The 22,835-nt window shown below is 54.7% G+C and overlaps 7 protein-coding genes across 7 annotated transcripts; 5 read left to right on the top strand and 2 right to left on the bottom strand.

The window, feature by feature from the left end:
• Positions 1–3,345: 3,345 nt before the first annotated feature.
• Positions 3,346–4,294, top strand: CGGC5_v009034 (Secondary metabolism regulator LAE1; the record flags this gene model as incomplete). The annotated part of the gene is made up of 4 exons (XM_032037631.2): positions 3,346–3,354; positions 3,722–3,759; positions 3,825–3,962; positions 4,024–4,294. 4 exons carry the CDS (start codon positions 3,346–3,348, stop codon positions 4,292–4,294), a joined length of 456 nt encoding a protein of 151 aa, XP_031883646.2.
• Positions 4,295–5,865: 1,571 nt separating this feature from the next.
• Positions 5,866–8,281, top strand: CGGC5_v009033 (uncharacterized protein; the record flags this gene model as incomplete). Its single annotated transcript, XM_032037633.1, has 2 exons — positions 5,866–6,502; positions 6,744–8,281. 2 exons carry the CDS (start codon positions 5,866–5,868, stop codon positions 8,279–8,281), a joined length of 2,175 nt encoding a protein of 724 aa, XP_031883655.1.
• A 284-nt stretch (positions 8,282–8,565) lies between these two features.
• Positions 8,566–11,522, bottom strand: CIPK22 (CBL-interacting protein kinase 22; the record flags this gene model as incomplete). The annotated part of the gene is made up of 5 exons (XM_032037634.1): positions 8,566–9,047; positions 9,114–9,370; positions 9,428–10,125; positions 10,181–10,891; positions 10,947–11,522. The coding sequence occupies 5 exons, from the start codon at positions 11,520–11,522 to the stop codon at positions 8,566–8,568; spliced, it is 2,724 nt and encodes a 907-aa protein (XP_031883654.1).
• A 1,863-nt stretch (positions 11,523–13,385) lies between these two features.
• CGGC5_v009031 (uncharacterized protein) lies at positions 13,386–14,399 on the top strand (the record flags this gene model as incomplete). Its single annotated transcript, XM_032037635.1, has 1 exon — positions 13,386–14,399. The coding sequence occupies one exon, from the start codon at positions 13,386–13,388 to the stop codon at positions 14,397–14,399; it is 1,014 nt and encodes a 337-aa protein (XP_031883647.1).
• Positions 14,400–14,612: 213 nt separating this feature from the next.
• On the bottom strand, positions 14,613–16,388 carry mch1 (putative transporter mch1; the record flags this gene model as incomplete). Its single annotated transcript, XM_032037636.1, has 1 exon — positions 14,613–16,388. The coding sequence occupies one exon, from the start codon at positions 16,386–16,388 to the stop codon at positions 14,613–14,615; it is 1,776 nt and encodes a 591-aa protein (XP_031883661.1).
• Positions 16,389–17,427: 1,039 nt separating this feature from the next.
• Positions 17,428–19,520, top strand: CGGC5_v009029 (uncharacterized protein; the record flags this gene model as incomplete). Its single annotated transcript, XM_066152113.1, has 2 exons — positions 17,428–17,629; positions 17,845–19,520. 2 exons carry the CDS (start codon positions 17,428–17,430, stop codon positions 19,518–19,520), a joined length of 1,878 nt encoding a protein of 625 aa, XP_066008339.1.
• A 374-nt stretch (positions 19,521–19,894) lies between these two features.
• Positions 19,895–22,032, top strand: CGGC5_v009028 (uncharacterized protein; the record flags this gene model as incomplete). Its single annotated transcript, XM_032037639.1, has 3 exons — positions 19,895–20,670; positions 20,726–21,018; positions 21,107–22,032. The coding sequence occupies 3 exons, from the start codon at positions 19,895–19,897 to the stop codon at positions 22,030–22,032; spliced, it is 1,995 nt and encodes a 664-aa protein (XP_031883558.1).
• Between the last annotated feature and the right edge of the window lie 803 nt (positions 22,033–22,835).

Below are 22,835 nucleotides of genomic sequence, written 5' to 3'. Positions count from 1 at the left end.
GTGGACTCCATGGCGTCTAGGTGCTGGATCTCGAATGCATACGACCCATGGCGACTCTGGGCTCACTATTTCTGGGTCATAGTCTCCATTGGTATAACCATTATTCTCTACTCATTTGTTTTCTACACGCTCTGGCGACAGAAACGAAGCTGTCGTCATTTACCGGAGAAACGTACATCAATTCACAGCGACGTACCGCCCTTAAGGGTCGAGACGCCACAACAACAGGAAGGCCCACGGCCGTCTGGGTATCACCCAGCCTTTCTAGCTTATCCCTTCGTCTATATAGCCTGCAGCGTCCCCTTGGTAGTAGGACGCATTACCTCTCTGCAGGGCATCGACCTTGGGGTCCCCTACTTCGCCTTTGCGGGATGCGTTCTGGCTCTGAATGGGCTCTTCAACTCGATCTTATGGACGACGACGATTCTATGCAGTGCGCCCAAAGATGCCCACGACACAGGCCTCGACCGATTCGCTTTCATGAGAACGCCAATACGAGAGTTCGGAAATACCGTCATAATCAGCGGCCCTGCTAGTAGGAGAGTTCCGCTTTGGGAGATCACCCCAGGCAGTAGCCATAAGCGTTGGTGGTGGTGGCAGCACGGTGGCCAAAGAGGGTGGGGAAGAACAAGGTCTTACGCGAGTATGCATAACACGCCTAGTTTGCGCTCAGTTGAAGTCCCTGCTTATGAGATGCAGAGTCCAGCGGAGGGTCCACAGATACAGATGGACGTCGTGACAGCAGTCAGCAGTGAGAGAGCAGACACGGAAGGAAAGTAGAGATGAATGGGAGCCGGCCGGACACTACCCTGCTTCAAACTTCTGCTTCAAGTGGCAGGTAATTGTCTGGTCACGAAAGAGTAACGGCCGAGGATGACCGCACCAGACATTCGATGCCAGATTTGTAGACTGCTTGGATTGAATGTTTTCTACTATTAACAGAAAGAATACTAAATGAACGTTCATGGTCAAATATGATACTTGCGACAAGAAGTGAAGCTTGAAAGTCATGGATCATAGGTACTAGGCTTTACCTACGGAAGCTACGATTGGCCGGTTGGTTCACCATGCAATTCCCAACCACACCATGCATGATTTGGCCGAAAATGGCATCTTCGCCGCCAACATACGAGGCAACTTGCATGCTCATCTCGCTAAGAAGAGGGGTAAATAGGGACACCTGTTTGAACTTCATGAAACATTTGTTTCCTCATCGCTGGCTTATCTCACCTTCGCTGTGCTATGATCCCACATGCAGTTAGAACTTCAATCCTGAAAGCAACGCATCATTCAAGTAATTGGTAAAGCCACCACATGCTATGGCTAACATTACCACTGAGGCCACTGCTACGGCAGGCGTGACAACCAGTGCGCAACCCCTATATGGAGCTGAGACCTGGTATGCAGGGTTAAAGAGACCAGCTAGGAACAGCAGCACTACTACTACTAGCAGTAGCGCTGATAACCAGATAGCTACAGTCAGCACAAGGCAAAAGGGCCTGGTTAAGAGGGTAGAGAAGGTTATAACAGTAGCAGCAAGGGCTATCCTACCTGTCTGGAGGACCACGCCAACCAGCAGCCTCCTCCGAGACTCTGGCCTGCCTACCGCAAAAGTAGCTCTCGAAGCAGTACGCCTACGCTTCGCTACACGCCTACAGAAGGTTGACCAACAGCACCCCCTAGTCCCAAGGCTTTCCCAGCTAGGGCGGCGGCAAACAAGGCTTCAAAGAACAGCAGCCCTCCTACCTAAGTGCCCAAGGCCGTTGCTCCTACAGCCACAGCACCTCTCAGGATCACAAGACCCTACAGCTGGCCAGGATAAAGAGAAAGCAGCTAAAGCGTTTCAGGACTGGATTAAGACTGTGCCAGACAACCATACAATTATCTACTCAGACGGCTCTAAAGCCCCTAATGGGGCTACAGGTTTCGGCTTCGTTATCTACCGCAGCAACAAACGGATAGCCCAAGGGTGCGGCCGCCTTAACATTGCAGAAGTGTTTGACGGCGAGGCAGAGGGGGCGAGGGCAGGGCTCCAAAGGGCCCTCCTTACTTCCCAAGGCCAGCCTATACATATCTGCATTGATAACACCAGCGTCATTCAGGGGATCCGAGGCATAGCTCCAGACTCCTCACAAGCGGCCTTCCTGGAGATCCAGGAGATAGCAAGGATACAGAACATACAGACCCATTGGTGCCCAGGGCACCAAGGGATAAAAGGAAACGAAGAGGCTGACAGCCTAGCTAAGGAGGGCACAACACTGCCAGCCCCAAGAGGCCTCCTAGCTACCCTATCAGGGATTAAGCGACTGGCCAAAGAACGCAAACAACACCAGCATAGGAAATGGTGGAAGCAAGAAGCACCCCCCCGTTATACCCAGCTGGGGCTTAAGGCCACCCTTGGCTGCCCTCCTGAACTAGCTCTACCAAGAGCTACCCTTCACTATCTCCTGGCAGCACGATCAGGCCACGGAGACTTTGAACAGTATCATCAACGCTTTAATCACACAGAGGCATTGCTCACCTGCTCCTGTGGGGAGGCTAAAGAGGCAGACCACCTGGTCTACTGCCGTAAGACCCTAGTGAGGAGGCAACGGTGGCCTATCCTCTACCCTTATAGCCGAAGGGAGCCTCTAGGACCTATAGGCTCCCTAGAGCGCTACTTTAAGGGTCTACTTATCGACTCTGAAGGCTTCCAGGCCTTCCTTGACGTGACAGACTTCTTCCAGAAGATCTGCCCGCGTTACTAAGAGATAGGACTTAACCTATCCTCTCAAAAACAACAGACTACCTATAGTCACCAGGACAGCAGATTGCTATAACGGAACTAGGGCACCAGTGGGAACTAGGGATGGATAGAACACATATTGGCCCTCGGGCAAGATCTGGAGGACGCTAGGAAGAGACGTGTACTACAGAGTATATAGCTAGAGCCTGCGGCCCTCCACGCCACATACCCTTCGGGAGGTCTGCCGCAAGGGCGGCTGCGCCCTTGCCGCCACGGCGTTAAATATCAAACAAACAAACAAACAAACTCTATCCAGCATCTCAAGCCGAACCACTACTAATCCGGTCTGCAGAGGACAACAACGATGCTCTTGTGCCTGACGAGGTTTGTTATGCGTGAATCGTTTCAAGATCATCTTGGGGCTGCTATTGACCTTCTCATAGGTACTTGGAGATGACATCTCTGTAGCCCAGGTAAGACCTCACCGCCTCTACGAGTGTTGTCATCCGCGGACTGGGCTCACTAGACATGTTAGGAGAGCCTGGCTTCATCGACCACGAGTGTGACGAGTTCCATCTTAGAATATAGAATGGAAAATGGAAGAATTTATCATACCTACAATGACGGAAGTAAGTCTTCTGGGTTGCAGAATGGGCGCAATGCTCAACCGTACCAGAATACTCTATGCCGAGCGACGAGAGACAGAATAATCGCCTGGGTTAGTAGCATATAGCCTGAACGAAACTCTCCAACTCGTATTAAAGGGCCTTAAACTGTTACATCTGCAACATAATCTTTTCATCCGAACCTTCGATGGTCGCCTCGGCACCGCGCCACCAAATAACACCGGCACAAAGGTTGGGAGGGTTCTCGACATCGGCACCGGCTCTGGTATCTGGGCCATAGACTTTGGTGACGAGCACCCCGAATCAGAAGAAAGCCCATCAAAACTCCCAACACGTACCATACTGGGACTTTACTAACACTCCTGACCAGGTCGTTGGCGTGGATCTTTCAGTTGTTCAGGCAGGCTTGTACGTTCCAGCTTCTTCCCCGTCGGAGCACAGAAGTTAGACTGCGCCTTACTCACGTCTCACAGCGTGCCGCCGAACGTTACTTTCGAAGTTGACGACATTGAGGAACCTTGGACCTTCTCGAACTGGTTCGACTACATTCATAGCCGAATGATGACTGGGAGCATTAGTGACTGGGATAAGTATCTCCAGAAGTGTTACGAGTGAGTTCATCTCGCGCTCTCATTAGCTAAAGCAGAACTCTGAAGTGCATAATATGTACAGCAACCTCAACCCCGGGGGCTATGTAGAGCTCAACGACATCGATGCCGTGCCTCTCTCCGACGACGGAAGCCTCACAAAAGACACGAACCTCATGAAAAGCGTCCGTCTGTGGCACGAGGGCCTTGTCGGCCTAGGAAGCCATTTTCAGGAGTTCGGCCGCTTCAAGGACGCCTTAGCGAATATCGGATGCGAAGACGTCCATATTAAGAGGTACAGGTGGCCTGCCAACGGATGGCCCAAAGACAAGAAGCACAAAGAACTTGGTATCTAGAACCTTGAGAACATTGCCCCGCACTGGGATGGCTTCATCATGGCCCCCTTGACGCGAGCTTTGGGCTGGACGAAGGAGAATGTGCTCGCCCTCGGCAAGGACGCTCGTCGCGACTCTGCCTACAGAAGCATACATGCTTACTTCAACATGTGAGAGAAATCCCATCCTACTTTTTGTAAGAAATGTGCCTAACCTCTTTGACTTAGCTGGTCAATCTACGGGTGGAAACCCTCAATTTAAGTTTGGAAGTAGTCGCGAATATACTTGATTTGAATCGAATCGATCACAGCTAGCTGCTGTCAAAGATAAAAGTCTTTAGATTATCTTCTGAAGGGCCAAAACATCACAAATATAATCAACTGGTGGTCAACCCGATCTTAATCTCTGGAAAAGCCGCTGCCAATAGAAAGGCGAATCAAATTCTTCGCCCAGTCTTTCTCATCGCTGCAATGATCCCTGACGTTGTTATTTGAGATTGCTCCCTCTTCCAGGCCATGGATTGGCATGTCATGCATGCTAATCACAGTCACACGACTTATCCTTGCTGACCTTAGGCCATGCGCGGCTAAAGCTGGAACCGCCTTCCCCCATTACGATGAATCCACATCAGTATCCTAGGTATGTGCTTAGGAGAGGTTCGCTGTGTAGCCTATCTACGGAATAGTCGAGCCGACTTATTTCTTTTCCCTGAAGCCCCACCCCTGACCCCAAGACTCTCGAGCGGGACCTTCATATCAATCGCGGGCTGGGATTGTGCATGGGCAAGGTTTGCGGAAACACCCGCCCTGTTTGAGATCAGTACAAAGATCTTATACAGGGCAAAGGAGTCCTTTGAAAGGACTCCTCAAGCTCCCCGTGATGTACGCCGGATGTCACTTTGTAATAACGCCATGTCGTTTTGCAAGTGTCTTGACGTCAAATCAGAACATATCTCATAAATGAAAGCCAAAAGCATCAATTTGTCAGTAGATGTATTGCTGTGTACGTGGTTGCCTTACGGGTGTTTTAGGGCGGACAGTTTGGCAGCACTGAAGGGCGTTTGTGTATGAAGAAAAACAGGGCGAGAAGCATCGGACACGTAAGTACACACTTATGCTTATCTTTTGTCTGCACGACGTGATCGACCGGAAGCGTCCGACTTGCATCCACCAGGGGATATCTCCATACATGCAGGCGACGCGGCGCCACTGAATCAGTGTGGGATGCCGAACTCTTGGAACTTCCTTCGAGGGCCAGCTGTCTGCCTGCCGTATCCAATTGTCAGACACACTGATGGCAAAGAGGCATAGCGGACTGTGACTTGACAAAAACGGATTGATTCTCGTGCAAATTACTCAAAAGGTACTTCAGCTGCGCGCCAAGCTGTCAACGACCCAATATTCTGGGCAACGGAACCCTTGACCAGCTTGCTTTTTCTCGTGTCAGTTAGCTACGCAAGATGTTATCTTAGTCAAGATGGCCCTTTGGGATAGATTTCCTGCAGTATTTGAGGAATTGGTTTTCTTTCACCCAGCAAGTGAATCGGAAAGAGCACCACATCTTTTAGTTCACAGCTTCATTCCGACTTTGCCATGGACGCCGACAGCCCCACCTGCCCCCAAGACAGTAACTCAACAGACTGCCTCCTTCGAAACATCGTTCAGCTTTTGGACAGTGGCCAAAAGGCTGATGATGCAAAGTTTGACTGGGATCCTCTCACATTTGTTTTCACCCTCATCATTGGCGTTATAGCCCTCGTTTTTGCCCTCATTCCCATCATTCAGGTTATCATCGCCCCTGGACAGGGTAGCCGAACGACAAACCACCTTGCCATTGGCAAGAAGTGGTCCCAGAAGCGAGAACGACGATGGAACTGGCATGAGTGGACCTTCGAATACACCGCATCAACTCCCATCTTTCGCATGGAAACGTTGGAGCGCTGGATCAATAAGGATATCGCAAAGATCACGGGAGATGAGGACTTCAAGGGCCAGCCTCTTTGCGGTGTCAACACGACTGCCAGGAACGACACTGGGTTTACAGACCTGGAGAAGTTTGCCATGAACAGATCGGAAGAAGTCGAGAAAATCGACGAGAACACAGAGCACAACCCGGACGACGTTAGGTCCGCTTTGGTCACGATATTCCGCGCGATGTTTCCATGGAAGACCTCATCTTCCCGGTCGAAAGAGATGCCAGCTGCGACGTGGATCGACTTTTTTCCAGAAAGTCGGTCTTGACAAAATTGAACCTCGGGATGACCAGGGCACACGGCGGGTTACTGCTGACTACCTACCGAGCGACCTTGTGGCTGCTCCGGCCTCCGCACAGATTGGGGTTATTGTCACAGCTGCCTCGACAACACAAGGAGGGGCAACCTGGACCCTCAATAAGCAGTCGGAATATCCTGTCATCTTCGGGCATGGCTTCCAATTTGACTTTCGCCAACATCCTATACTCGGAGTTCTAGGGGCGTACTGGCAGTACAGCAAGAAGAACAAAGTCAAGGAAGATCCTTGCCCTATCCTCGGCGACCTTGGGGCCAAATGGGTATACAATAAGACGACAAGAGGCAAGAAAGCCTCTTCGCAGAAGACCCGCCAAGAGGATATTCAAACAGTTCGCAGCCTGTCACAACTCCGAGTGGCCATGCTCCATGCACGTGGAACCATAGAGACCGGTAAACAATCGCTGTTTCAGACGGCACCTCCTGCCCGAGAGAACGAACCGCCCTTTACGGCTTTGAATTTGTTGAACGGACAACATCGTGTCCAGACACTGAAGTTCATGCTGGCTGTATCGAAAGAACAGATGAACGCCTCTAGCATCCAAGAATCATTCATTTTGGACTACGGAGAGCTTTCTCAAGAGCAATACATGCCAGTTGTTGGGTTGTTTTTGGCTAGCACACCGCGACATGTTCCTGCTTTATTTCCAACGGATTCTCTCAGCAAGAAGCCTCCACTTACGACACTTGCTCTGAACGGACACTACTGGACAGAGGTTACAAGCGAAGATGTCAGAGGCGATGACATGTCTGACTGGCCTTTGTCACTGAAGCCTCCGGGCTGGGGGGGTGTCCAGTGGCTCAAAACCGGCATGGCTGAAATCGGACTCATCAATGGAAAGAGCTATGACAAACACGTCGAGCGAGTCCGGAACGATGTGGACCAGCAGTTGAAGTGCGGCGACAGCGAGACGCCAAAAGTAATCGTCTTGAAAGTTGTTCTTCATCTCTGTCTGAAGATGCTCCACAACGCTGATACATTCCGCACGTGGTTTGTCGACTATTCCCCAGAAGCCCGCTCCTACTTGAGATACATTATGCTTCTACAACTAGAGCTGCTGGATCGTTGGTTTCTGGGCCAACCAAGAGCACACATCGAGTCTCGCGCGATTCTCATTTGCAACACGACCATCACATTGATGCTGGCGGCCAACATCGCATTTGACAAAGAAGACATGAGTCATTCAACGTCCAACACCGGAAAGGGTAACATCTGGAACCACCATTCCCGCACGATTCGGTGGCTGGACGACTTTTTGAAATCTTTGGGCCTCACTGATGGAACTCTGAATGAAGCTCATCGAAGCTGGAATATTCAACGGAGCTGTGATCGCAAGAGCCTTTCGATCAGTGCCGCTGACGAACCCAAGCGAAACGCCTCAGAAGGTCCTGGTGAGACGCTGGCACCTTTGGCTTCACAGTGGAAGCCATTCGATTCAGAGCTGAAGCGTCTTGTGTGTACCGTGTACAAAAAAGAATGGGAGCTGTTCAACACTCATCAACTCTTGAACAGGCTGGCCAAAGTGGTTGAACTGGGGCTTGATCAGACGTACCGGAAATGGCGGCCCGCCCAGGTTGCAGGGGAAGACCAGTCGACTAAGACGATCGACGATCTGGTTATATATCGCTGCATCTTGGTTGCGATGCTGTTTCAAACAGCACCCGACAATAGCGACTTACGTCGATCGGGTCTCTGGGAACAAGTCGTGGCTATCATTTAATATTGGCGAAGTGATGGACATAGGCGAGATGTTATTACAAATGGGGATTCTTTTATATTGAGATTACATGTGAGATTGGTATAAGAATGCTTTTTTGTGTCCATGTTGCACTGCCTGTGTCCCTGCTTTGACACCGTATTACTCTGATTGCTGTTATCTCTCACCTTGCCCAAGAATGTCAAGATCGTTCGAACCAAGTTCTTCTATGTTACTTGCTTCGTCCATATCGGAAGTTGCCTGCCACGAAACAGTCTATTCTTACGACAACCTCTCTCCCGTCTTCATTACGGACCTAGGGACAGATCAGGGTACAGCCTAGACTCATCAAACGTCGGACCCGGTATTGAAGTGAAAGACGGCGCTTGCCAGCTCGCCCCCATATCGACATGCGGTGATGCTGGAAATAGGGGAAAGTCGTGCCCGAATGACAGGTGTTGCTGCATTTCTGGAGCACAAGGAGACATGCCGAGCCCGACGTCCTCAGCACCGAAGCCGATGATGGACGGCGATGTCTCCGTGAACGCAGGTGACTCGAAGCTTGACATGGTCATGCCTGTATCGCAGCGGCTGTCATCAACAACGAGGGAGGGAACCTCGGATGTAGTTGTTGAATTAGATAAAGATCTGGCCAATTCGAATTCAGTGAGCAAGTCCAGTCCGTTCTGGCATCTGACCTGCCCCGCATGACTGATTTGTTGCCGCATGGTGTTCTCCAGGAAGTTCCGGAAGGCGGCAAGAGTCAAGTCACTCGACGGCTCATCACGATCTAGGGAGCAGAGATACAATCAGTAACATAGCCAGACTTCGTAGCCGCCCTCCCGGGTGAACCTACAAGGAGATGGGACGGCGTCCAACGGGAAGATGGTCTTGTAGATCTCTTCCCACTTGGCGGCGCCTTTCATTCCCCGGTTCCTCTCCTGGATCTTTCCCCACTGCGTCTCGTCGATGCTGTCATCTCCTGTGTCCTCCTGTTTGACACAGCGGACTTCGGAACGCTGATGCTCAGCCAGCCCTTTCAGGCTGGAAAATCGATGGAGACAGCAGTTGCACCTGTGACCCTCGACCCTGTGCACACGCTTCAGGTGCTCCCTAGTAATATCACCATTAGCCTCAGGATGACGCACGAAAAGAGTTGGTCCGTCTTACTTTAATCTGTGAATCTCCCATCCGGGACCACCGCATGAGTTCCACTCCTTGGTGCCGTACTTCTCCTGGTCATGCTTGAAATAGGGACAGGCAAACAGTTCCCCGGAGGATTTGTCAGTGGGAGACCTAGGTGACGCGGACTTTTGGCGCTTGCTTTGCGCCGGCGATCTCAATTCCGCATCTCGCCGCCTTTTACGGCGTGGAGATTTGGGGCTGGCCATTGGGATGGTATGGGACACCGGATCCACCAATGCCACGTTGCTGCCGAGTCCGAAACTTGAACTGCCAAAGGGCTGCTCAGGCGCCGCCGCATAGGTCCATGTCGAAGACCGCCCGTCCGGTTCCGGATCGAAGCTCTGCGAGGCCAGCTGGTGGGTTTCCAGAGGCCACGTGTTATGGGTCGAATATTTATATGTGCTCGGGCTGGGCAGCTGAACCATGTTCACGCTGATGGACCGTGGAGCCTCTGGATGGTCAGTAATCTTGGGCACGGCGATTCTCTCCGGCGCTCGTGGGTTGGGCTTCGCGTAGCCCGGCTCTTCGGAGCACTTGCGATGCATCTCCCGCAGCCTGTCCACGAGCTGGTCGCTAGCGATGCGCTTCTCCCCGTCCACCTCGAGCATGTCGTTCTTCACAAGGTCGAGGAGGTCGTGGATGAAGGGGGTGGCGGTGGGAGACTGGTGAAGCTTGTCGATCCACTGCATCCTGTTAGCAAAAAGCGTTCTCTGCGAAAGGATCCAAGCCCAAACTTACGTGCGTCACAGCAGGCTTAACCCTCAACCCGCTGCCCTTCTTCCTGTCCCGCGCCTCGAAGAAGGCATCATCAACCTTGCCGTCCTCCCCAGACGGCCCATTACCAAGCAGCGCGCGCTTCGCGCGAAACTTTCGCACACCTTTCCTTCCTAACGCCATCCACGTCGCCGCGACGCTCATCACGCACCCAAGCGACCAGATATCCGCCTTCTGCCCGTCAAACTTCCCGACATCATGCTCGGGTGCGCGGTACGTCGGCGAGCAGCCCAGCGGCCTGTCCGTAGGCGCGGCGGATGAGAGCCCGAAATCAGTGATGGTCCACCGGTCGTCCATGACGAGGATGTTCTCCGGCTTGAGATCTGCATGGTAGCCGTTGCCGGCTGCGGCGTCGTTGGGGGTGGGTTTACCGCGGCTGCGGTTCTTGACGCGGAAGTAGTGGATCGCTTTGAGAGCCTCCGCGACGCCGAGCATCTGCTTCGCCGTGAGGATCGCGTGCTCCTCGTCCGCGGGGCCGTCGGTCTGCGTCCAGAGGGACTGGAGGTCGGGGCCGGCCCAGGGGAGGACGAGGTATGGCGTCGGGCCGTGTTTGAAGGCCGTGAGGAGCTTGATGATGTGGGGGGCGCCGTTGAAGTTCTTGAGGTTTGAGACCTCGTGGGAGAAGGCTTTGTGGGAAGGGGATTTGAGTTGTTTGACGGCGAAGGGGGTGTGATTCTGGTTCTGCTGTTAGCGACGATGAAAACACTGGTCGGGGAACGGACTGTGATACCTCTGATGCACCGAAACGGTGATGCGCCGGGTGAATGCGGACTTGGTAGACCCTAGAATGGCCGCCTTGCTGTATCACCGGCGCTACCGGCCCGTCCCAGATAAACGGTAGTATCGTCTTCGGATGTAACTGACGCGGCTTGCCCTCGGCGCCCAGCTCGTCCATCACCGGAACGCAGACCCTCCACTGCATCTCCTCGAACGCCACGACCTGGTCCCTCCCTAGCCCCGCGAGCGCGAGATCGAAGACCTTGTTGGTACTCTGCGACCGCACCAGTGTGCCGCCCTCGACAGTCGGCTCCAGAGGCAGGTCGCCGTCGTCGATGGAGTTGTTCATAAACTCAAACACAGCATCCGGGCGCTCAATCAGGACCAGGATCGCAAATGTCTTGACCATCTGCGGCGACTTGGTAAAGATGGTCTCGGCGAAGATGCTCCGGATCTCCTCCGGGTGGCCGAGCGCGCCCTCCCGTAGCGTCCGGAGCGCCGATGCGGGGGTGACGAGCCGGTGGAGCTCGTCATTCGGCAGGAAGCGCCGCGCGGAGTCGGCGGCGCCGAGGGGGAGGGTCGTGCACATCGCCGCTTCCAGCTGGTCCCTCAGCGACGGCGTCCCATCGTTATGCGGAGGCGACCCCCAAGACGCTTCGGTATTCGATCCATTAGCTATGTTCATGCCGGAGTGGATTATTGAATTGGTTTTTCTTGGCGTAGGCTGTACAGAGACTGACTGAATTCAAAGTCGATAAATTGCTTTCCTCAGGATGTGCTGGCCGGCGGGGCATCGCCACGCTTTATGAACATAGCCTGAGTGAACGAGCTGACACGCTGCGGATGGGCGTCATGGGCGCAGGGAGGGAGCCAAGCTGGACTCGACCAAGTTTCGTGCGATTGCCTTCAAAAGGCAGCCGAATCGCCTGCAACAACATACCTCAACAACAGTCGGTGTCGACAGCGAAGTGATGCGTGATAACTCGCGTCTGCGTGTTTACGCGGTGCGTACATGGCTGCTGCACAGTGCGTGGCTCGTGCAATCCAGGGCGCGCAGGTCTGCTGGATTCCATTGGCTTCTTGTTTCCTTGCACAGCCTCCCTGATGAACTGGCTCCGCCCGAGTCGTCAGACGGTGAACATCGGCCAGCCCCATTTGAGTCCTCTTTGCCGGACAGTCATACTAGATGGTTCTTCTCAAACTGGTGGGTTTGGTCCGCGAAACAGACAGAGCATGGTTCGCGAACCATGGGGGAGCACAGAGATCTCTCGCTCGAGATTGAAGCTTGTTTGCATGTTCCCATCCTCTCCGAACAAGGGAGACCCCTGCCAGACCACCCTCCGCGGAAGTCGTCCCGGAACTGCTATCGAACGAACCTAACAATTAACGACCTTAGTCATACCTTAAAAGCTTTCCTAGTCCTGTTCCAAAATCCCTCCCGCCCGGCAATTTTTGACGAAACCCAAGCCCAAGATGCAGTTCATGCTTAAACAGCACCGTTTACCAACAAACCTTATCATTGCTCGATGCATATGTCATCTCAACTCCTGCTCCATCTCTCCCACTCCCGCATCAACCGCAATGTCCTTAATCAAACCCAAGAGCCACGGCCACATCTCATGGAACTGGACCTACAACCAACAGCAGCAACAGCAACCTTAGCTAATCAAGCAAAGGATCGGTGAGCAATGCCAAGAAAGCGCCAAGAAAACCCACGCCCAGTCGCCTATCATTTCGCACCACGCGACCCCATCCTCGACTCCCACGGAGGTATTCTTTTCGCTCGCCCGTGGTGCCTGCCTGCCGCCGTGTGTGTTGATGTAATCCGCAGCAGCTGGAGTGAGTGAGGGAGAAAAAAAAAAAAAGCCAGTCCACCCCCGCACACGACTCTCTTCTTCACACTCTTCCTGATGAAGCTGGAATCGGCCAGCAACGAACCTCAACATCGAGCTCCCCCTGGAAAGAAACGATACGAAAAAACGTCATAGGCACAGAGAGTAGCATGGTCGGATCCGCCGTCCCGCAAAGCCTCGAGTGAGAGCTGTCTTTCACCCCCCAAAGATCCCCACCGCCGCCGCGCCGCTGGCCGCTCACATCTGCGCGACGAGCCTTTTCCTCCTGCGCCGTGCTGCCGTCTTTTCCGGGCCACCCCAGACGCACCCAAGACATTACCACCTCTTTACGCACTCTTACCTATCCGTACCTAACCAACGCAATCACTCATACCACGGCCGCGCGCCGTGAGACGCGAAAGGCGCCTGCTGCCGCCTCGCCCAATCGGCCGCAGTGAAGAAAAGAGTAAACCGTGTGTCATCGGTTTCCACGGCTCGGCTGTCTTGGCTTTCGCCTCGCGAACGCGGCAAGAAAAAAAGTCTTGGCCTTAAGCAACTTCAAGGAACAACAAGGCACAACCACCAAACATCACACAAAAGGGACCGGGGGAGAACCAACAATGAGACCGCTCCCCCTCATGGGGTCCCTCCTCGCCGCGGGGATCGGTCCCGGGAGCGGCGTCCGGCCCGCCCTCGCAACGGTCCCCATCCTCACCGAGGTCGCCCTCAAGGGCTGCGCCGACGTGGGCTGCCCGGACGGCGCCGTGCACGACCTCGTCGGCGAGTCCAACTGCACCCTCGGCGGTTCCGTCCTGCGCCGCGTCGGCATCGCCCCGGAGGTCCTCGACATCCCCATCGACGACAACAACATCACCGACATCCGCAAGCTGTCAGTGACGGTAGCCACCCTGCACAACGGCCCCGCCACGTCCTCCTCCTCCAACTGGATGAAGAAGCAGGTCTACACGCAGTCGTACTACCTCGGCGCGCCCGCCGGCCTGAACCTCTCGTCGCCAAAGTACCCCAAGGGCTGCGCGCTCATCTTCCAGCACCTCTTCCAGACGCTGCCGATCGCGCACGAGGTCAAGGACGACGAGACGACCGACTGCTCCTCGTGGCTGCAGCAGAGCTGCATGGACGAGATCACGGGCTACGTCGACGACTTCCGCGCGGAGCACGCCAAGGACGAGGACCTGCCGCGCTGCCAGGAGGTCGCCATGTACCTCGAGGAGCGCACGCGGACGGACAAGAACTTCCACTGCAACCTGATCGCGGGCGCGGTGAACATCACAGGCGCCGAGATCATCGGGCCCGACGCCCCGGACACGCCGGCGCAGGACGCTGGCGCGAATAACGGCTGCCACCCGACGCTGCCGGCGGCGTATGACTTGATGAAGCTGACGGACGTGGAGCTGATCCTCGACGAGGACGGAGGCACGACGACGCCGACGGGCGGGCTGAACGGGTATACGCCGGTGATGAGCGTGCTGTTCGATAAGCTGCTGTATTCGCAGTGGATCTGCATGAAGACCATGAGTGAGTTTGAAAGGGAGAGCACGGCAGCGCGGAGCACGCCCCTAATGGCGGGGCTGGTGATGGGAGCCGCCACCCTCATTGCGCTGTTAATGCTATGAGGGAGAGAGCACGGTGTGCGGATGCAAGAGAATGGTAGCGATCACAAGAGGCAAAACAGGACTGGCCCGAAATATTATGACTTTATGCGATATATACCCAATGAAATCATGGCGATAGATATGATGCGCCCTACCCAAGACCGTTCCTCCTGTTTCCTGAACGCCGATGTGCATGCTTGATCTGTCTGCTGTATATATGTAGATAATGTAGGTTTAGATAACAATGCCCCGTTGGACCCATCCATTCTTGCCCTTCCAGGCGTAGAGGACCATGCCGCAGGCCACCCAGACGGTGACTGCCATGGCCCAGAATGTCGAGGCATAGCACTGCATGCCGTAGCAAAAGACGTCTCCGCCCTCTCCGGGTGAAGGCGACTTTGTTGCGCCGGACTGGTAGATGGCCGAGTAGACCAGACTCCAAATCGTCGAACCCAGAGCCGGGAACATGGCGACAATGCCCCAGTTGGTAGCAAAGTTCTCGACGCCCCAAATGACCGTGATGATGATGGGCGTCAGGCTGAAGACGGCTCCGTACCCAGAGCCGACAAGACCGGAGACAATCCAGAAGCGTTCGCCGTGCTCCTGGATGAAGCCGGAAGCCAGGGCCACAAGACCCAGCGATAGGATGATTGCGAAGAAGAGGAGGAACGCAACGCGGGAAATGGCCAGTCTGCCGCGAATGTATGGTGGGCTCGAGGACACCTGCAGATGCTGTGTCTGGGGAGACGGGGCGAGAAGATCGGTCAAGGTGCCCGTCGCCAGTCGTGCGACAGTGCTGGTGATACCGACGATGGACACATGGGTGGCCGCTGACGTCGGGGGACCAACGTATTGCCGTGTAGGGGGGTACAACGTGCCAATGACGGTGCCGAGGTTGTTGATGAAGGCCTCGCCAGGTCCAATCATCAGCAGGAAGCCTAGGGCAAAGTACCACATGGTGCGGTCCGTGAGGAAGCTTCTCGTCTCGGCATTGAGGACGAGCTTCTTCTTCAGCTTCGCATCGTCCTCGGCCGGCCCAAGACCCCCGCCATCCTCTTCGTCGGTAATCTGAGAAATAGCGCCATATCCCCTGCCGCCGCTACGAGCACTCAGGAACGACGTGCTGCGCTCCAAGAGACCGCTCCGCTCGAGCTCCTCGACAGCTTCCTCGATGATCTCCTCCTCGTCGACAACCTTCAGAGTAAAGGCCCCGACGATTCCGACCACCAGCAAGAGGATGGAGAGGAAGACGAAAAAGTGGAAGACGTCCAGGTCTCCAGGCGATCCGTCCGGCAGTTTCTCGTAGAAGACACGGCTGCCAAGCTGGCTGAGCCACATGCCACTCAATCCGAACGCAGCAATGGGCACCGCCAGAGCCAGTCCGCGATGCTTGCCCTTGCCAAAGTTCTTCGCGCAGGTTGCGACGGCGGCGAGGTACATGGAGCACGTACCGACACCGACACAGACGAACGCAAAGATCATCAGGGGATACGTCCAATCGGGACCGCCTGAGATGCGCCTTCCGGCCATGTCGCGCAGACCTCCGAAGTTCTCATCCTCCAGCTGGCGGTATGTCCCCGCAGCAATAGCGTATCCTCCACCAAACAGTATCGCGGCCAACAATGACAGCGGCGGAGTACCGACGCGGTCGCAGATGTATCCGAGGATGGAGACGGGCAGGTAGAGGGCGATTGAGCTGCTGATGGCCAGGCCGTTGACCTGGAACTGGGTGTAGTGCAGGCGCTCTTGGAAGATGTGGCCATACATGGAGAAGACGGTGATGGAGCCGGCGCAGAGGGCGGAGACGAGGGCGGCGACGAAGGAGACTGCTCTCCAGGTGTTCGCGGAGCGGCGGCTTCGGCGGCGGTGGGAGGAGCTTCGGTGGAGGAGATCGAGGGACGAGCGGGAGCTCAGGCGGCTGATGGTGGAGGAGGCATCGTCGTCGTCGGGAGGCGCTGCGACGAGGGTCCGGTCATCGGACGGGGTCGGCGGGCTCGAGGCGCGCGCCATGATGATGGATCAAGCTTCCGGACTTGGGATGTCGGCGGTGATGAGAGAGTGCGATTGGAGAGGCGCCGGCGTCGGCGGGAGGGAGGGTGACAGGCTGAGGAGGTTTGATTGAAAGGAAGAAACAAAACAGCCGCTCTTCCTCCTCCTCCGAAAATGCAGGACAGGAGAACCGGACCAGACCACGCAACGGAATGGATTGTAGAACGACGAGGAAGGAGAGAAGATGGAACGGATCAGTGAAGAGGGCAGAGAGGAGGAGTCAGGAACATGACGTGGAGACGGGAAGCCGAGAAGGAGATGCCTCGGGAAGGGCGCTGACTGGGGAAAGGCCGACCGACGGGCAATCGAAATCGAGATGGAGGGTAGCAAGCAGCCAGGCACGGCAACGCAACGGCACCTGGATGAGGAGGCGACTTGGGTGTTTTGCTGCTTGTTGGTGGTGAGTCGGAGTCACGATTTCGCACGTCAGCAGGTCACTCGGTCACTCCTGTCGCATACCACCGCCGCGAATGATGTCGTGCTCGACCCCCAAGTGGGCCCTTCCCTGCACCACTCGGTGCCTATCTGCCCTTCTACCGCAATCCGTCCAGGGACCGCCTGGGAGCTGCCTCGGACGCTGACACGAGTCTGCAGCGCGTTCGCCGTTCGCCTCACAGCACAGGGCCGTTGCTGCCCAGTGGACGCCTTTAGGGGGGCACACCCGGCTGACTGGCTTCTGTAGCGCCTGCAGACGGGCACCTGTCCGAAATCCGATCGCGGGGTGCAGGAACCGACGGCAATTGGATGCTTACATAAGGCAGCCTACCTACCTGAACGGCTTACCTAAAGTAGCGTGACAATACTACAGCAGGGGAATAATCCTGCAGCAGGATGACTGACATGGAATCAATATGGACAAGCAACACAATTGGGTGCCCAAGCGAGGGCATTGGGCAGACCGACGAGGCTGTCATCTGTCAATTTCATCCATGATTTCTCAACCACAAACGACTGAAAGGGGTTCATGAGGAGCGCATTCGGACCCATGGACGCCAACACGATGGTCTGCGGCGTGTGTCAAAGCTCCATCTTGTCCATGGACTTTGCCAACGAGAACATGGGCACGGAAGCATCCCACCACCCAAGCTTAGAGAGCCTGAGAAGATCCATGGAAGCCGGATGCCACATTTGCACCACATTTTGGGCTTTGCACTCGTCCAAGCTGAGGAAACCATCCGACGATGCTGATATCGAGTGGGACTGTGAGTTTGATACAACAAGCCTTTTATTCCATGGCAACTGGCCTTATGGCGGATTCCTGGCTGAACGTATCGGCGTATGTCCAAATTTCAAGGGGAGAAATAGCTCTTGGGAGGACGAGGCTGTTTTCTTCTTGTCCAAGAAGAATCGTAAGATGTTTTCCCGACGGCGATATCTGAACGTTGCATCCAGCCTAGGTATCTGACAACTCCACCAGCGGCATTCCAGCCCAAAGAGCTCTCCCGCCGTACAGATTCTGAAAGCACCTTCTCAATCGCGAAACAATGGATAGATCGATGCTTCAACGAGCACAAGAAGTGCAACCCCCCGCTACAAAAAGATGCAGCGCGCTTCCCAACTCGGCTCCTGGACTGTGGGCATCCTGACGACCCAGCAGCACTGGTGCGCTTGGTTATATCCGCTGAACGAACTATTCGAGAGCCGTTCATGACCCTCAGCCATTGCTGGGGCTCTGCAGATTGTCTTGTTCTCACTACCGACAATATCGACGCATTCCGACGAGAGATACCCACAGAGCAGCTTCCCCAGCTCTACCGAGATGCCATATCCACCACCAGACGACTGGGTGTCAGGTACTTGTGGATTGACTCGCTGTGCATCATCCAGAGAGGAGATGAGAAGGCGGATTGGCTGGTCGAGTCGACGCTCATGGACCAGGTCTATTCCAACTCGTACTGCAACATCGCCGCCGTCGACGCTCCCGACGCAAACCATTCGCTCTTTGCTACTCGCAACACCAAAGCATTCACCCCACAAATCGTCCAGGGAACTTACGACGCTTCTGTAGGGGAATACAAAGTCTCTGCATTTCAAGGATTCATGCAACACCTAAATGATTCGGCCATCAATAGCAGAGGCTGGGTCTTTCAAGAACGAACCCTGTCTCCTCGCGTGCTATACTTTGGGGAGTGGCAGATTGCATGGGAGTGCTGCAGCAGACAAACCACAGAGGGGTTTGAGAGTTTCGACAATCACGAAGCCTATAGCAATGTCGTTACTTTCCATCTAATGGAGCCTGATACAGCCGGGTACCGCTTGAGCTGGTGGAATTTTGTCGACAAGTACTCAACGTGCGCCCTGACATTCCCCCAAGACAGGCTCCTGGCCATGTCTGCCATTGCGAAAAGAATCAGGGCATTCACTGGCGACGAGTATGTTGCCGGTCTGTGGCGGAGCACCCTGGAGCAAGACTTGATGTGGAGAACAGTGAGAGAGAGAGAGGCGCCAGAGACGTTCACATCGTCCGCGAAGAGGGAAGAAGACGCTGCTCGTTCTAGCTACATAGCGCCTTCGTGGTCTTGGGCAGGTCCCGGGAAAGGTACTTCGCGTGTCGTTCGTCATCGGTACATAGACTTGGATTCGACGGACGCATTATGCAATGTGCATGACGTCCACCTCGAATACGTCACGGGCGACACAACAGGCCTGCTCAAGAGCGGCTATTTGCGACTTTGGGGGCAGCTCAGACGAGTTGAATTGCTGCGGACGGGGCCCTTTTCTGAAGACAAATGGATGAAGGTATACAAGTGGAAGATATATATCGGCGGCGAACTCGTCGAAACCATGTCCCCGATCGAGGTTTATCTGGACTCACCCACGACAACCGCATTCGACAGCCAAGACACTGCTACGACACGATATTATCTTCCTACGTTCAAGAGTACCTCACCTTGGACGCTTTGGATGCTACTCTTAGAGGTGCATAATTCCCAAAAAGGGATCTATCGTCGCATTGGCACCATGAAAGTGTCGAAGTACTCATGGAAAGACGTCGACGAGATGGATCCTCGATTTCTTGCGGCCCAGGAGGACGAGGACTTGCTTGCTTGTGAAGAGTACCGTGACGGCAAGCATTTGATACGCATAATATAAAAGCAGCTGTCTTCAAATACAGAGACCGTATGAGTGAGGTTGTAACGAGTGACGCATGCAGATGTCTAATATGGGAAGAAGCGTGGCTGCGGACACCTGGCGGCAGGTGTGCGGCCAGCAAATAATTGCGGGCTACGCTTTGTGTCCGAGCTTCCCAAGACCCCCTCACCGAAGCTTCACCTGATAGCATCAGGTCAAGACCAAGGTGAGTCCCGGTGAGGTCATCCCACTCCAACGACCCACTTTCTCAGCTCGGAATGCAACGCCACGACGGACGACATCCTTCTTTCCACCGAAATGCGGGTGCCCCTCCCTCTTCAGATCTCCATCAATTCGATGACATTCTAAGCAAAGCAAAGACTTGTCCGCGCAAGATGACCAAGAACGATCCCGTGAACTTGCTCTCTGAGCAGTTCTCACACCTCAAAGCCGACGACCAGGCTTCCGAAATCTTGTACCGCCGCGCCAACCTCGAGCACCTCGTCGACAACTTATCGCCATGGGAGCTCGTCGCTCTCAGGACCATGGTCAACGCAAGAACACCTCAAATGAGCTCCATGTCTGATCTTCCCAGCGAGCTCGTCTCCATGGTTGCTGAGTATCTCACCACAAAGGATGCCCTGGCCTGCGCCGCCGTCTCCAAGGGATGGCGCACCGTCTGGACTGAGCCCTCTGTTGCCAAGCACCTGGTGACTACTCACTTCCCGGAACTGTCCGCGCTGCTTTCTCTGCCGTCGTCGCACCCGCACGCCAGCGATTCACCGTGGGAGACCTTCGTCACCGCCGCAGGCAAGACAATACCCCGCATCGATGGAAAGTTCATCTCCACGGTTGCCGTGAGCGAGATGCTCTACGACATTCTGCAGACCAAAACATTCGAGATGGACGAAAAGACCGTCGCGTACGTTGAGGGTGCAATTGAAAGAGGCTCTCGTCCATCGGAGCACACTGAAAGGCACTTCGCGTACTCCAGTGGCCGCCTGGCCTGGCATGTTGACCCCTATGCCATATTCATCGACGATCTACGCAATACAACCAGATCCCTCGTCACGCTACCGGATCTGGTGGAAAAGGGCGAGAGAGATTTTGTAATCTGGACCATGACTGAGAATATCATCATCTTCGTAGACCGCGCCACCGACCGCACCATGTAAGTTGCGGCATCCACCCCCCGTGACCTATTCGGAAGCTAATCGGGAAAAAAGGATCGTCTACCACATGGATAAAAAGGAGTTCCGACGCGTCACCCTCCCAAATCGCGTCAAGAGAATCACTGCCCATGCAGAAGTTGCAGTGCTTGAGTTCTCCATCATCAACCCAATCTACGCCGTTCCGCACGTGTTCCGCTGGGGCACCGGGCTCGCGAAGCTGCAACTCCCTCCTTTTACGAGAGATGCTGAGGATTATGAAGACTTGGACCTTGACCGCCCAGAAGGTTTCGTTTTTCACCCGACCGAAAGCAATGTGATCTACTACTTTGCACATGGAGAGGAAGATCGTAAGTTCCACTCCCGACCGTCTTGCTGCGCTCTTCTTGGCGTATCCTGCCGACCCAATCTCGCTGCTAACGATCGATGGCACGATAGCGTTTCTAGAAGCTTTCGTGGACAGCGAGCTTGAACTCGCCATTACCGTCTATAAGTTTGTGGATTTGAAGTACACCAAGTCGTTCCGGCATTCGTTCCATCTACCAGTATGCGTGTCAAGCCCCGATTCTGCCTTTGTATACGTTCGGTACAGCGAGCCAATCACCTCACATGGGCTCTACGGCCTAGTCCAGGCTATCCTCAATGAAATGGCCACTCCCGACCTTCCTGTCTTCCGGTACAACTTCGACACGCTCACGGAGACATTTTCGGAAACCGTCGAGGAGTACGAGCTCGGCATGCGGCGGCCCGTGTGGGGCAGTCCCGATGGCAGCCCGGAGACGAGCGGCGGCCGCAGGTGGAACGGGCAGACATATTACCTGCAGAAATGGCGGCCGCATGAGGACGGACCCAGGATCTACCAGTTCACCGAATGGGCCGGGAAGGTCTGGGGCTACAGCGCGGTATGTGTGGCCGACGAGTCTTCGACATTGGTCCTGGGCCCGCTGCACGAGAAGGTATTCTATGACGGTCTGGGGATCGAAGAAATCGCCATCGACGACGAATTTGTAGTCGGGATGAGTCCCATGGGCTACATGGTCTGGAACTTTGGGGTCCGGGGCGCAGACCGCGAGCCGTGGCAGCTCAAAGACGACTCGTCCCCCATGCTGACGCGCTACACTGACGCCGACCGCCAGTGCCCTATCAAAGGCTGCAAAGGCCCAGGGTCCGCCAAGGCGTGCTACATCTGCGGGATTCTGGCTCGCGAGATGGATCAAATCTCGGGTGTATATGCTGCCATGCAATCTGCATTCCATACGGCTTGGCCTCCGGCAGGTGGCAATTCCGATTACGACGATGAAGATGATGAAGATGACGATGACGACTTCGACGACGACCTCATGTACGGTGATGATTTTGATTGAGTGTTGACTCTTGTAGAAAAACTAGTTTTCGGCCGTTAACATTAAATAAAATGACCATACAAATCTTTGGCCAGCGTAAACCTTCCTTCCTCTTGGACCCAGGCGTTTCCAACATGTAGTTCGAATATATCAGTTGCCACCGCCTGAGTTGTAACAAGTTATGCTCTTTTGTGACTTAAGCGAGGTCCTAGGCATCCATGGATGGCAGATCGATGCCGGCTGTCCGGCTAATATGCTCGTTTGCTCAGACTCCCTACCGTGCCGCATTCACTTCCGCCAAAGGCGAGCAGCCTCATGCATGCCAAGTCAGGCGTAGCATATTAGCACTTTCCTTTCGCTGGGATGTTATCCGTTGGACCATGTCCACGCCATGTCAACTTCCAACAACATGCCAGTGGTTGACGTTCCTTTACCCCTTTTCAAGCTTTTGCCAAGTACCAGTTATCAACACGTGCTTGCGAGAAGCAACAACCCAACTTCACACGTCAAGTCTGAACTCCGACTGCTTCACGACCACTTTTCAGTTGACAGCATCTCTTGACGCTTGCGGACGCCATCAACATCTGTCTCTTTAGCATCCCAGTCGACTCTGCTCCCTGAAAATGGATACACCGACTACAACCGCGACACGTCTTCTTCTCACAACCCCATTCGTGGTCCCGCCCCAATGCCAAACGCGTCGCCAATGGACCAGATTCCATGCCGATGGAGATACTGATGGAGGCGACGTCGAGGCAATCTATCTAGACTACACCCAAGCATCGTACAGCTCATGCAGTCCTTCGAACCGTGTTTGGAGGCCT

The sequence above is a fragment of the Colletotrichum fructicola genome, assembly GCF_000319635.2.
Source record: "Colletotrichum fructicola Nara gc5 chromosome Unknown KSG_Nara_v1_contig05, whole genome shotgun sequence".
Classification (NCBI taxonomy): Eukaryota; Fungi; Ascomycota; class Sordariomycetes; order Glomerellales; family Glomerellaceae; genus Colletotrichum; species Colletotrichum fructicola.
This window is presented reverse-complemented; position numbering and strand designations above follow the sequence as displayed.